The sequence below is a fragment of the Macaca nemestrina genome, chromosome 2 (assembly GCF_043159975.1).
Source record: "Macaca nemestrina isolate mMacNem1 chromosome 2, mMacNem.hap1, whole genome shotgun sequence".
NCBI lineage: Eukaryota > Metazoa > Chordata > Mammalia > Primates > Cercopithecidae > Macaca > Macaca nemestrina.
Window position 1 is genome coordinate 56,879,664 of NC_092126.1, and position 13,849 is coordinate 56,893,512.

The 13,849-nt window shown below is 41.7% G+C and overlaps 1 protein-coding gene and 1 long non-coding RNA gene across 2 annotated transcripts in view; one reads left to right on the plus strand and one right to left on the minus strand.

Moving 5' to 3' along the window:
* Positions 1–420: 420 nt before the first annotated feature.
* On the minus strand, positions 421–12,090 carry LOC105499011 (uncharacterized). Its single transcript, XR_011619818.1, has 3 exons — positions 11,984–12,090; positions 3,258–3,311; positions 421–3,161 (listed from the first exon to the last, which is right to left on the minus strand). It is a non-coding gene; the product is annotated as an uncharacterized lncRNA (long non-coding RNA).
* A 47-nt stretch (positions 12,091–12,137) lies between these two features.
* Positions 12,138–13,849, plus strand: part of LOC105499008 (Rho guanine nucleotide exchange factor 26) — a 137,720-nt gene continuing 136,008 nt past the window's right edge. The window contains exons 1-2 of the mRNA XM_011771393.3: positions 12,138–12,267; positions 12,690–13,817. Coding sequence (XP_011769695.2) covers positions 12,741–13,817 — 1,077 coding nt within the window. The 5' untranslated portion in view covers positions 12,138–12,267; positions 12,690–12,740. The remainder of the gene's footprint in view (positions 12,268–12,689; positions 13,818–13,849) is intronic.

Below are 13,849 nucleotides of genomic sequence, written 5' to 3' on the forward strand. Positions count from 1 at the left end.
GAATTCCAAAGTGGATCTATACTATACTTTTAAATCCCTTCTTCTGATGGTAGATAATTGAGTAGTTTCCAATTTTGGCATGTAATAAATATTGCTTTTATGCTAATAATGAATTTTTATTTCATATACATGAAATTGTTGTATAATCAGGTTTAGAAGATAATGCCAAAGAGTTATGTAAAGTAGACTACCAAGTTACTCTCCTACAGGAGAGTTCCTGTTGCTCAGGATCCTCACCAACAATTAGTATTGTGAGACTTGACTTTTTTTTTTTTGTATTTTTAGTGGATATGGGGTTTCACCATGTTAGCCAGGATAGTCTCAATCTTTTTCTCATGATCCACCTGCCTCGACCTCCCAAAGTGCTGGGATTACAGGTGTGAGCCACTGCACCCGGCCAGAGACTTTACATTTTTGTTAAACTGCTGATTGTGTGTTTGTTTGTTTTTTTTTTTCATTTCTCTCATGACTAATGAGATGAAGCACTTTTCATATGCTTTTGGACCATTAGGATTTACTCTTACCTGAAGAGTGTACTCAAGTGTTTTGTCCATTTTTCTAATTGATTGTAATGAGTTCTTCATGTATTTTAAATACTAGTCTTTCGCAAACATTTTCTCCCATTCTGTTGCTTGTCGTTTTATTCTTTATGGTGCCATTGAATTATTATTATTATTATTTTTTGAGACGGAGTCTCACGCTGTTGCCCAGGCTGGAGTGAAGTGGCATGATCTTGGCTCACTGCAACCTCTGCCTGCCGGGTTCAAGCGATTCTCCTGCCTGAGCCTCCCGAGTAGCTGGGACTACAGGCGCATGCCACCATGCCTAGCTAATTTTTGTATTTTTTAGTAGAGACGGGGTTTCACCATATTGGCCAGGCTGGTCTCAAATTGCTGATAATTATTTTTCAAAAATATATTTATAATGAAATTTTACACCTCAGAAAATGATTTGTTCTTTCATTTTAAGAGACTAGGGTAATGATTATTTGGAGGAAAGGCATTAGAAAAGATTACATATTCCATGGCATATTCTTCTGTAATGCTTGGAGTTTTATCATGATTATGTATTCCTTCATTCAACAAATATTTACTGAGCACCTAATGTATGCCAAGAAAGGCTCTAGGTCTTAGAGATCCATTATTGAACAAAAGAGACAAAGACTCCTGGCCTAATGGAATTTACAAAAGAGGACTCTATATTGCTTTTATTTAGGAAAAAAAGCTACAAAAGACTCTGGTTTCTATCACACTTTCATTTTGCACTTTCAAATATCTATATATAAAAACAACATGGCACAGAACTCAGAGTAAATACTTGAAAAGATAAGCAAAAGCTTTTGGTCAAGAGTTGCTATTGATTTTTCCCTTATTTCAGCAGCAAATTTTCCAGAAAGCACACTAAAATGTCAGACCCCAGGCCTCTCAAACATATAATACAAAACCATATAAAATGTTTATTTTAAAACACCTTAGTGTAATGAGCCATCTTAAATCAATGATGCAGGTAGTTTAAATGTGAGTCAGATTCTGCGCTGGCTTTGTCTATAGTAATGATATTTAAATTTCATTTTGAGTCAGTGATACATACACAAGGAAAAATAAATAGATGAGCATGTACGATATATGGAATAAATATATCTCGCTTTCATTCAGGATCCACCTCCTCCAACCCACTCGCCCTCCACCACCACAGCCACAGTTAGCAGCTTCTTGTGTGTTCTTCAGAAGGTGTTGAATTATGTACAGACACATAGGGATTATGTATGTAGTTCTATGTTTTAACTGTTCTGTACTGCCAGGTTAATTCTGTGAGCGGAGGCTACAGATTTGGGGGATAGGAGCTTGTGATATCAAAATCACAAGTTCAGAACTGGGCCAGGTGAAGCTGAAAGGGGGTCCCTGAAAAAGCCTCTGCACTCCCAGGCTGGCACCCTTGCTGGTGCAAGCAGCCTGAGAATTGCTGGGATGCCGCATGAAGGTGGCAATGCCCTCCAGTGGATCCCAGGCTACACCCCTCCCACCTCAGCCCAGGCTTCGGAGTGAATATTGATGTCGATGGCTTCACTTCACCCCTTCTGTCCTCAAAAATAAAATGACTGCTGATGTCATGCCATATCCACTTCCTTCTTGATTTCTGGGCACTTCCCTCTCCTCGCCACCCACCATTTTGCCTGTGGGATGTCACTGCCCTTCTGTGCTCAACCCCTTCCTTTGCCTGTCCTACATTCAGCATAGCTTTCCTGAGTGCAAACTTGAAGCAATTTCTTGTCTTCTGTTAGTTCCTGCCCTACCCACACCTTTGGTCTCCTATGCTTCAGGCTTCTTCACAGGCCCAACAGCCAGTGCTCTGAGAAAGGTGTCTAGGTCTATAACATCATCAGCCTTGGGGGATCAAGTTAGTATATACAGTGCATATTTTACAAATATCCCCTCTCCCCTGTACTAAAAAAGTCTCTCCAAAATAGGATTGCCAGTTTTAACTTTAAAAAAATGGGATGCTTAGTTCAATTTCAATTTCAGATAAACAAGTGATTTTTTAAGCATATATCTGATGCAATTATCTTTCATCTGTATTTAATCTGCCAGTTCTATTTCCAAACCAGTTGAGCAGTTAAATTAAACAGTCCTTCTAATCTGCATGTCTTTGGCCTGAAAAACAAAGTTCTAATCCTCCTTTCAATGACTGTGGCCCATACACAGCAAAATGTCCCACCAATTTCAAAACTGGGCATTTTGAGTAGCCTTGGGTCAGTGCAGGAGGTATTTCAAAGCGGTTGCTAGGTGGCAGACCTCAACCCTGGAAAGCATTTTTCACGTTCTATTAGTACTGCTGGGTGAGACTAGCTTGGTAGTCAGCCCAAATGTGTATGATTTAGAGAGCTTTACTTTGTTACCATTTTTTCTTCCAATTTAAAATCAATAGCAAAACCAGGTTCAAATAGCACATCTAAAAAGCTTTGTCTTTTGAGCCAAATGCCAGAATGTCTAGGTAAACACAGAACCAAGTAATCACAGGCTTCATTTATTTCAGCTATTTTTCTCTGCTGGACTTTTGAGGCAGATAAGACTAGATTTCTTCCAAACAGATCTGGGCAGGAGAAAACTTGAAAGTACCGGCCGGTCTTAAGTATCCTCACATGATTCTTGATATAAATTTACCTGGAAAACAGAGTGGACACAACAGATTTGTTCTTTTAAATCTTGAGTTTTTTGCAAACATTAAACTGGTTGTACAAAAGGAACAGTGTGACATACCTTTGTTCAAATTACTTAACAAACTTCATGAAACAAGAATTGTGATTCTACATGCTGTCTTGTTAACCAGCGAAAGAGCAGGATCCAGGAAAGGACAAAAAAGAAGAGAAATAATCAAAATAATAGTAATAGTGATTATAGCACCTCAACCCAATTTCCTCAAAAAGTACCAGAACCCTTAGAGCATGTTGATGCATCATGATTTCACCATTAAGATAGCATTAAGAGCAGACTCTAAATTAAACATAACAAAATTAAATAATACCTGCATCTTTGTTCAATAAAGCATTCTCTTTAACTGTCTTACATCTTCCAGGCATTCAGGGATGGGAACAAAGCAAAGAATTACAGAAATTAAGAGCTGGAAGGAATTTTACAGTTTTTTCACTGGTGCTCAGATTTTGCAAAGAAATAATTTAAATGTCTATTAATAGGAAATTTGCTAATGAATCATGTACTATTAGGTGAAACCATATGAAATTCCTGATATTTGACTGTTTTTGACTTACAAAAATGGCAATTTTATTTGATCTACCTAACGCTCTGCAGTTATTAAAAATATATGGTAGTTCTATAAGTATTGGCATTAAATGAATTGTATTTAAGGTAAATTGTAAGGAACAGAGGATTGTTACAGGGTGCCAGTGTATAGCATGTGTAGGGATATATATGCTTACTAATGTCTACCATACATCTGAATTTATAAAGTACAAGAAACTGTTAACAGTGGACGCCTCTAGCGGGCCAACTTGGAAACTAGAGACAAGAGTGACAGAGATATTTTTACTTTTACGCAGTCCTAATTTTTACTACATGCATGTATTAAATATTTTACAGCAAACACAAAACAAAAAACAAAGCAACAAGGAAATCACTGTTTAGAGAGGTAAAGCGTCTGTACAAACCATACTGTGAGCTCATACTAGAACACGTTGAACAAAGTGGCTGCTCAATTGCTTACCTCATTCCTACAATTCAAAGAACAAAAGCGAACAGCTCTTGGTGGCTGCCAGTTGTGGGAGCCACTCTATACTCTGACCTCACGGTTTACCTGGGATCTTAATTACTCTAGTTAAATGGGGACCTTCCCCCTCAAAACATGGTGTCACTGGAGGTTCAATGCATCACCTTTCAATCATTCTCACTGCGGTTGTGGGTGAACAGATTGCATGCTGCAGGCAAGCGCTGGGAGCAAGAAAGAAGCCCTTCTCCACCTGGTGAAGTCTTCTAGCCATTTGCCTTCCATCTGGCCATGGAGAGTCCTCGGAGTCATTTTCAACAAGTCCTAACCCTTTTCTCATTATGATCTTTACTCTTTATCATGGAGTTAAAAATAATAGAATTTTATTCTAATTATTTGCTGTTCAAGAGGGGGAAAATAAATTAGAATTCAGTTTTTTGTGCACTTATCTGGTTAGGTCTCCCCTACTCTTTGCCCCCATCCCCATTTCCTACTTTCCTACAACCATTAGACCGGCCACATCCAAATTATTCTAATCTATACCAGTGCTTCCCAAACTGTGCTTGAGAGGAGGAAATACTTCATGTTGCAGTTCAAGAAACTGTGGTCTTAGAGATTAAATGACTTGTCTTCATTCCAACAGTTCAAAAGTGGTAAACACAAACTCAAACCCAGCTTCCTGATGTCTAATCAAGTGTCCTCAGTCTTGAAACTAAAACTGTTTATTTCTCCCTTATCGTCCATCTACTGCCCTATTTTTCTCCTTCCTTTTACTGTCACAATTCCCACCATTGCAGTTAAGTTCCTAGACTGTTTTCTACTTGTCTTCTCCATAAGCCCTGCCAACTGGGTTCAGTGCCCACCAAGACTGAAGGTGCCAGTTGCAAGGGCACTAAGTGAGCAGCATCTTTAGCATTCAATGCTATCTAAGGTTGGTCTTTCCTGATATACCATGGCAAGAATCATCTGCCTATTTACTTCATCACTGCACCCATAGCTAGCTGAGGGCGAGGTACCAACCACGAGTTGAATAAATATTAGGTGACTGACAGGGCTGCTGATATGACTTTCCTTTCGGAAACTTCCTTTCTCAGGCTTTTGTGGCTTTCTTCCTACTTGGATGACATCCCTTCCTCCACCTCCTTTTCCTTATAACTTCGGGCATTTTCACCAATTGATCAATCTGTCCATTACTGAAGCAATACTGGAGATAAAGAACCAGTCTGACGTTGGGGTGTTTATATTATTTGTAAAAAACATAAATACATAATGGAATCACAAACAATATAACAATATAGCGTAATAATTATGAGCCAGGCTGCATGGCTTTTTAACTCTCTGTGCTATACTTAATTTTCTTGTGTATAAATGGATTATGGTAGTAGTTCCTACTTCATAAGGTTGTTGTGAGGATTAAATTATATAATACAGTTGAAGCACTTCAAAGAGGGTCTGTATACTGTAAGTGCTCACAAAATGTTAACATGTAAGATAATATATAAATCATTAGTAAGTGTTGTAGAAAGTCTCCTTTTAAGAACTTTTTTCCCAAAGAGATCTAGTCAATTTTCAAAACCTGTTTTTCAAGTATCCTCTCCAGATTTTTCTTTATCATTTTGACTTACCACTCCATTGTCTCAGGAATCACGGGGATATTACCCTGTTTAGGACATTGAAGATTTGAGAAACGGAGAACAGGAGCCTCAAATAACAGCCAGCATCAACCAGCTGTGAGGCATGAGAGGGGGGCTTTGTCCTCCTGACCCAGACAACCCCACAGCTGGCTCCCTGCTGCCACATGAGAAAACCTAGGTGAGACCTACTGAAGAATTGCCAAGCCAGCCCACAAAATGGTGAAAAATAACAAATAATAGAAGTTGCTATTTTATGTCACTAAGTGTTGGAGTGGCTTGTTTCACAGCAAAACATAATCTAAATATCACTATTAATCCAGCCTTGCAGAGTAAACATAACATTTTGGTGAATATTCAAAATCTAGGCATTATACATATACACAAATATGTTTTATATATTTAGAAGTAGTTTTACATACAGCTATTTGCACTTTGTAAAACTCAAAGTAGGATAGTTTGCATAGTGTGTATTAAAACAGCTTTCTAAAAAAATTTAATCATATATTTTGAATTTTTGTATAATTATAATTGCATATAATTATTTTTGGTGGTTGCATTGCACATCATGGTTTATTAGCCAGTCCCTTGCTGATAGATATTTAGCCTGTTGCTAACTTTTGGCCACCATAACAAAAGGTTTATTTAAGTTAATCAGTATTTTGGTTAAGTATCATCTAATTGCTCTTCAGAAAGATGTACCAATTTACATTCTTACCATGAATGATTCAGAATTCTCTTTTGTCTGTGCTTTTACCAACAGTGAGTATTGCCTTTTTAAAAGACAATCTTGTATGGGCGCTGTGGCTCACGCCTGTAATCCCAGCACTTTGGGAGGCCGAGGCTGGTGGATCATGAGGTCAGGAGTTCAAGACCAGTCTGGCCAAGATGGTGAAACCCCATCTCTACTAAAAATACAAAAATTAGCTGAGTATGGTGGTGGACACCTGTAATCCCAGCTACCTGGGAGGCTGAGGCAGAGAACTGCTTGTACCCGGGAGGTGGAGGTTGCAGTGAGCCAGGATCGTGCCACTGCACTCCAGCCTGGGCAACAGAGTGAGACCCCATCTCAAAAAAAAAAAAAAGACAATCTTTGCTAATCTAATAAATGAAAAATTATCTCATTACTTCTTAAATTTTGTTTTTATTATTGGGATTGAGTATATTTTGATGTACAGTGGACACCCTTCTCCAAAATGCTTATTCTTACTCTGTTCATTTTACAACTTTTGTTATCTTATTCTTATTAATTGTATGATATAGCCATTTAACACTTTTTCATATATATTTATTTATATATTTTAATATATAATATGTATTTTTAATATATAATATATAAATATTTAAATATATGACTATTTATATTTATATTTTATATTTATATTTTATATGTATTTAAACATTTTTCTCTAATTTCCTTCTAACAGAAGATTTCCCTCAAAATTTATGGGTTTATGTGGCATTTCTCAATGCACAAAGGCTAAAATGTTTAAATTGTCAAGTCTGTCAATGTTTTGTTTTTTATTTCTGACACTGGTGTCATCATATTCATTTTTTAGAAGATGACAAAGTTTAAGTATCTTCAAGGAGTATGTATTAGTCCATTTTCATACTGCTAAAAAGATACTACCTGAGACTAGGTAATTTGTAAAGGAAAGAGGCTCAATGGACTCACAGTTCCATATGGCCAGGGAAGCGTCAGGAAACTTATCATGGCAGAAGGTGAAGAGAAAGCAAGAACCTTCTTCACAGGGTGGCAAAAGAGAGAAGTGCAAGCAGGGGAAGTGTTAGATGCTTATAAAACCAAAAGATCTCTTGAGAACTCACTCACTATCATGAGAACAGCATGGAGGAAACTGCCCCATGATCCAATCACCTCCCTCCATAAACACATGGGGATTACAATTTGAGATGAGATTTGGATGGGGACACAGAGCCAAACTGCCAAATCGTATCAGAGTAGTTAGTTGTCATTCAGGTAAAATCTCAATCCCTCAGTCTCTGTTGCATACCACATTCTATTCTCACCAAATTCAGCCAAATTAATATCCCACAACTTCTAAATGCAAACTGTGTTTTGGTGAGCTTAGTTTCTTGCATGTTTTGATGCCTGGGCTCTGGAGTATTGTAAAGAAAAAGTTTAGGATTCTGGTTCAACCACTTATCAACAGTATGAGAAGAGCTTTTTGGGCTTCAGCTTCACATTTAAGTAGGCTTAAGACTAATGTGTGATTAACTTACGTGTAACAAACAACACAGCTTAACATACAGTTGGCACTTAATGAATATCAGTTCTCCAGCCATCTCTCCATGTTTTTGCTTATCCTGGGACATCTTTCTGTGACATCATTCTCCTCTTCTCCACCTTGTGATACTTTACCTACCCATCTGGGCCAGTTTTATCCAGACTCCTTCACAAAGGTTTCCATAGAACAGAGAGCTTACTATGCATCTTACACAGTGTGGGTGTCTTACATTACTATTTTAATGTTTCAGTCATGTTTCCATGAGCCAAACTGTAAGGTTCAGGAATGTCTGTCCTAATAATGCTTGGCACTTGAATGCACCCAATAAATATTTGTTCAATGTATAAACAAAAGGTGCATGGGATGGGATATATTGGAAAACTGGACATATATTGTAATAAGACAAGCTAACAATTTGTGTTTAAAAATTAGCCTAATTATTGTGTTTGGGACACAAAATTTGTGACCAATGTGAATTCATTTAGTAAATGTAGCCATATATATCTTGCATTATACCATTGAATATTCTAATAGTTCTATATACCATTGGAATATACCAGCGGAAAATATCATTACAAATATTCGACATACTGTATTTCTTCAATTTTAAGAACAATTTGGTACCACATGCTAATTTCTCTGAAAATGGGATGCATCTTACTATCAAATAAACAGCCAGTGGTCAGGTGACAGTGATGATAGAGTTGGCATTGCCTATATTTGAACATGGGCATAAATGAATTGTCATCATTTCTACTAAATTCTATGAAATTTAGTCCTACTGTGTCAAAGCCACATGCCAAGAAACACAGTTGAAGGCAGGAGAAATTACCAGATACGACAGATTAGGTGAAAGAAATTTCAAAGCAAAGAGAGGTTGATATAACCAATTCATGTTTCATGCAGGACTATGGTTGAGGCATGAAACTACAATTTGTGAGAAGCTTTCTCCTGGACATTAATAGAGAAGCTGCATAGCTTGTATTGATATACAATTCAGCTGAACAAGAAAACTATGTGTTTAGTCAAATGGGATAGTGCCAGTATCACATTTGCAGAATGAGTGTCATTGTCTAGGAAGCAAATCCCAGAAACAAGACTGGAACATCCTTTTAAGAAACGGGGCACTATCAACGGCACTGTGTGGAAAAACTCACATAGGAATGCTTTTCATGAAAAGGTATTCAGAAGAATCAGGCTCAATGTTCGGGACTTCAGTAAATTTATTTTGCTTATATTTTCTTTCCCACACATACACAGTACTAAACAAATCTATGTATAAGTGTCTAAAAGTACCCAGTAAGTATAAAGTAAGAATTCGATATGACATAACATTTTGTCTTAGTTTAATTAGCAGCTCTTTTCCTTTCTTGGTGGAACATATAATTGAAGATATCTTAGATTTGAATAGATACCAATACATTGAATAGGCACCAGGCCTGTGAGTTTGTAAACTTCCCTCAGTGAAGGACCACAGCTTGGTGTTTTGTTGTTGTTTTGGTAGGTATTTTGTTGTTTGTTGGAAATGAGGTAAGAAGATCGTATGGGCCGGGCGCGGTGGCTCAAGCCTGTAATCCCAGCACTTTGGGAGGCCGAGACGGGCGGATCACGAGGTCAGGAGATCGAGACCATCCTGGCTAACACGGTGAAACCCCGTCTCTACTAAAAAATACAAAAAACTAGCCGGGCGCGGTGGCGGGCGCCTGTAGTCCCAACTACTCGGGAGGCTGAGGCAGGAGAATGGCGTGAACCCGGGAGGCGGAGCTTGCAGTGAGCTGAGATCCGGCCACTGCACTCCAGCCTGGGCGGCAGAGCGAGACTCCGTCTCAAAAAAAAAAAAAAAAGAAGATCGTATGAAGTCTTCACAAATATCGGTTACACTTGTTTGTAGAGGCAACATAATTTCAAGAAAAGCCACCTTCTCACATCACCTTTTATAGCTTCTTAATATAGGTCACAGGTTGTGTTTTGAATTAGGTGAATACTCCATTTCTCATTAGGTAACCACTTTTGAAATTAATTTATTATATTTTTCCAACATAACAGCAGTACATGTTGGTATAGAAAACACCTTATATTAAAAAAAAAAAGTCTCTGTATCTACGCCTGAGTATGTAATCAGCCATATGTCTTCCGCCCAATTTGGAAAATTTCTTTTTTAAAAATTTTCTTAGGCCAGGAGTGGTGGCTCACACCTGTAATTCCCAGAACTTTGGGAGGCCAAGGTGGGCGGTTCACCTGAGGTCGGGAGTTCCAGCCCAGCCTGACCAACATGGAGAACGCTTTCACTACTAAAAATACAAAATTAGCCGGACGTGGTGGCACATGCCTGTAATCCCAGCTACTCGGGAGGCTGAGGCAGGAGAACCGCTTGAACCTGGGAGGTCTGGAGGTTGTGGTGCGCCAAGCTCGCGTCATTGCACTCCAGCCTGGGCAACAAGAGCTAAACTCTGTCTCAAAAAAAAAAAAAAAGGTTTCTTATACATTTTTCGATGCCATTTATTCTTTTCTTTGTTTATGAAAATGTCTCAGATCAAAGTAATATATCTTCATTGCACAGTATATTTTGTAAGTACAGAAAAATATAAAGAAGCATGAAACATATTATCCTTCATCTCACCACCCAGAGATCACATCTTAATATTTTTGGCCATTGCATTCAATTTAGGGCAAAAACAGGCAGCGTAACTTGCACACAGTGGATGCTCACTGCATCCCTGCTGAATGCATGAATGCTGAAAGAGAACTTGGAGAAGGGCCCATATGTCTTGCTAATAGAATCAATTACACAGCTCTTATGGTCTAAAATTATTTGTCTTCTCAAGTTTGCCTGATTATTGTCACACAGCAGGAGACTGGCCAAGACACAGCCATCTTTCTACTATTTGGCAACCAAGCACTTTGGAAGAAATGGTCACTGTTTTCACTTCATTCCTGTCATTCATTCACTCATTCATTAAATAAATATTAAGTGCCTACCATGTGCCTGAAATACGGAAGAAAAAAAAACAAAAACATGACCCCTGCCCTCATGGAAATTACCTTGTAAAGACAAAACAGACAATAAACATAAACACATAAATACATATATATAATATACAAAATTTGACAAGTGCAGAAATAGAAGAGAACAAGTGACTGGGAAAATAAACGGGGCAATGGTATAATTAAGGAGTGGACACTGCCTTTCTCATGCAGTGTCAAGTCAGGTCAAGAAGGAACGAAAGGGAAGGTTCTGAGGCTAGCAAACTTTGAGTGTGGCCAAAAAAATAATGAAGGAGAAAGTGATGATGGAAAGACTAGGCTGAAGAGTTACGGCAGTAGTGCAGTGTCTTCTTGTAAGCCATGGTAAGGATTTTGAGTTGTAGTCTATGTACTGTTAGAAACCAATACTATTTTTGTAGTGTAAATTGAGCTTATTTTTCATAGATAGATTTCAAGATTCAAAGCATACAAGGACCAAAAATAATTATATGAAAACTCTCCCTCCCTCCGGTTTCCTAGTCACCCAGTTTCCCACTTCAGAGCTGCCAGTCTTTCCTACAGAAAGACTCTAGGCACAAACAAGCACATCTATCTGTTTATAATATAATGCATGCTCAGCAGTGAAACAAGCCCATCTGATTAAGACCACCTGAATGCTGAGTGGGCATGACTCTGCGTTAGAATGCTGCGCTACTACCCACGCGTCTCACAAAGTCTACTCCGCCGCGCGTTCTGTTTCAATACACCTCCGGGATTCAGGGCTTCCTAAGCTGCAATTCAGCAGGACTCCCTTGCTTGTTCTCACGCTATGCCCCTGGCAACAACCCCGCGCGCCTACACTCCAGTGCCGCCGCAGCTACTAGTCCGCAACTTCCAGCCCAAACGCTGGAGCTCAGAACCCACCTCAGGTGCGCTCCTCTGTTTCCCAGGCAGACTGGGGCTGATTGCAGGCGCGCGGGGGCGGGAAGACAGCTTCTTGCTTCTGGCTGCAACGGAGGCGGATCTGGGCGGGGCCGAAACGGGGGCGGGGCCAAGTGTGTGGGCGTAGTCAGGCGTGGGGGCGGGGCCGGTGCCGCGGTCGGCTGCAGCGTTCTCTTAAGCTCTCGCGGCGGCGCTTCGGTCCCGGACCCGGGCCACCCACGGGGCAGTGGGTGCTCCTTGGCCCCGGACATTGCAAGTCCCAGAAGGTAAATTTGCCTGGGAGCCGCGCATCTGGAGCACGAGGGTACCCACGATGAGGGCGGGCGGCTGGATGGCGACAGAAGGGAGCGTCCCGCGGCGAGTTTCCCAAGAAAGCTGAACTCGTCCCAAGTTTCTTGTGCCTCGGCTTGCACTCAGTGAATTGGTGGCGGGCTCGTTTGGTGCGGGTGGTCTTTTGGCGTGGGAGGGACGCGGAGTTGATTGGATTAATCCATTTGGGCGGCACCCCAGATTTCTGCCTGGGACCGCGCACCGCAGTGGTGCAGTTTTTGCCCGAGAAAGGGCGGGTAAGTGCGGTGCAGTCGTGTCCTGCGCAGCAGCAGGGGGACCGCCGGACTCGGAGCACGCGAGTCGGCCAGGCGTCCCCGCCTATCCGCGGGCACAGTTTCCTAACTTCTTTCCTCTTTAGGCAAGACTGACCCGGTGTTGCTCCTACCGGGGCTGACTTCGAGGCCCGGCTATGGACGGCGAGAGCGAAGTGGATTTTTCTAGCAACAGCATAACCCCTTTGTGGCGGAGGCGGTCGATTCCTCAGCCCCAGCTGCTGGGCCGGAGCAAGCCGAGGCCCCAGTCCTACCAGAGCCCCAACGGGTTGCTAATTACAGATTTTCCGGTGGAGGACCGAGGGACGCTCCCTGCAGCGCAGACTGTCGCCCAGGTGCCCACCGACTCGGACAGCAGGACGGTACATAGGAGCCCCCTGCTTCTGGGAGCCCAGCGGAGAGCGGTGGCCAATGGTGGGACGGCATCCCCGGAGTACAGGGCTGCCTCTCCTCGACTTCGACGGCCCAAGTCACCCAAGCTCCCCAAAGCGGTGCCGGGAGGCTCCCCGAAATCCCCAGCAAATGGCCCGGTGACCTTGCCTGCGCCGCCGCCGCCGGTTCTGCGCTCTCCGCGGACTCCTAACGCGCCCGCCCCCTGCACCCCCGAAGAGGACCCGACTGGGTTGAATGCCAGCCCGGTGCCTTCGCCCACTGCAAATGGCCTTGCCGCTAATAACGATTCTCCTGGGTCGGGTTCACAGTCCAGCCAGAAGGCTAAGGAGCCCGAACGGGGGCTCTCTCCTGCGCCCCAGAAAAGTTCTTCAGAACAAAAACTTCCCCTCCAAAGGCTCCCCTCCCAGGAGAACGAGCTCCTCGAGAATCCTTCCGTGGTTTTGAGTACAAACAGCCCCGCCGCCCTCAAAGTGGGGAAGCAGCAGATCATTCCGAAGAGTCTGGCCTCGGAAATTAAAATAAGTAAATCCAACAATCAGAATGTGGAGCCCCACAAGAGACTCCTCAAGGTGCGCAGCATGGTGGAGGGCCTAGGAGGACCTCTGGGTCACGCAGGGGAGGAGAGTGAGTTCGATAACGACGTGGATAGCCCAGGGTCTCTGCGGAGAGGCTTGCGGTCCACGTCTTATCGCAGGGCAGTGGTCAGTGGCTTTGATTTTGACAGTCCTACCAGTTCGAAGAAGAAGAACAGAATGTCCCAGCCTGTTCTGAAAGCAGTGATGGAAGACAAGGAGAAGTTTTCCAGTCTGGGAAGGATAAAGGTAAAAGTGGGCAGGAGTGTGACACGCCATTC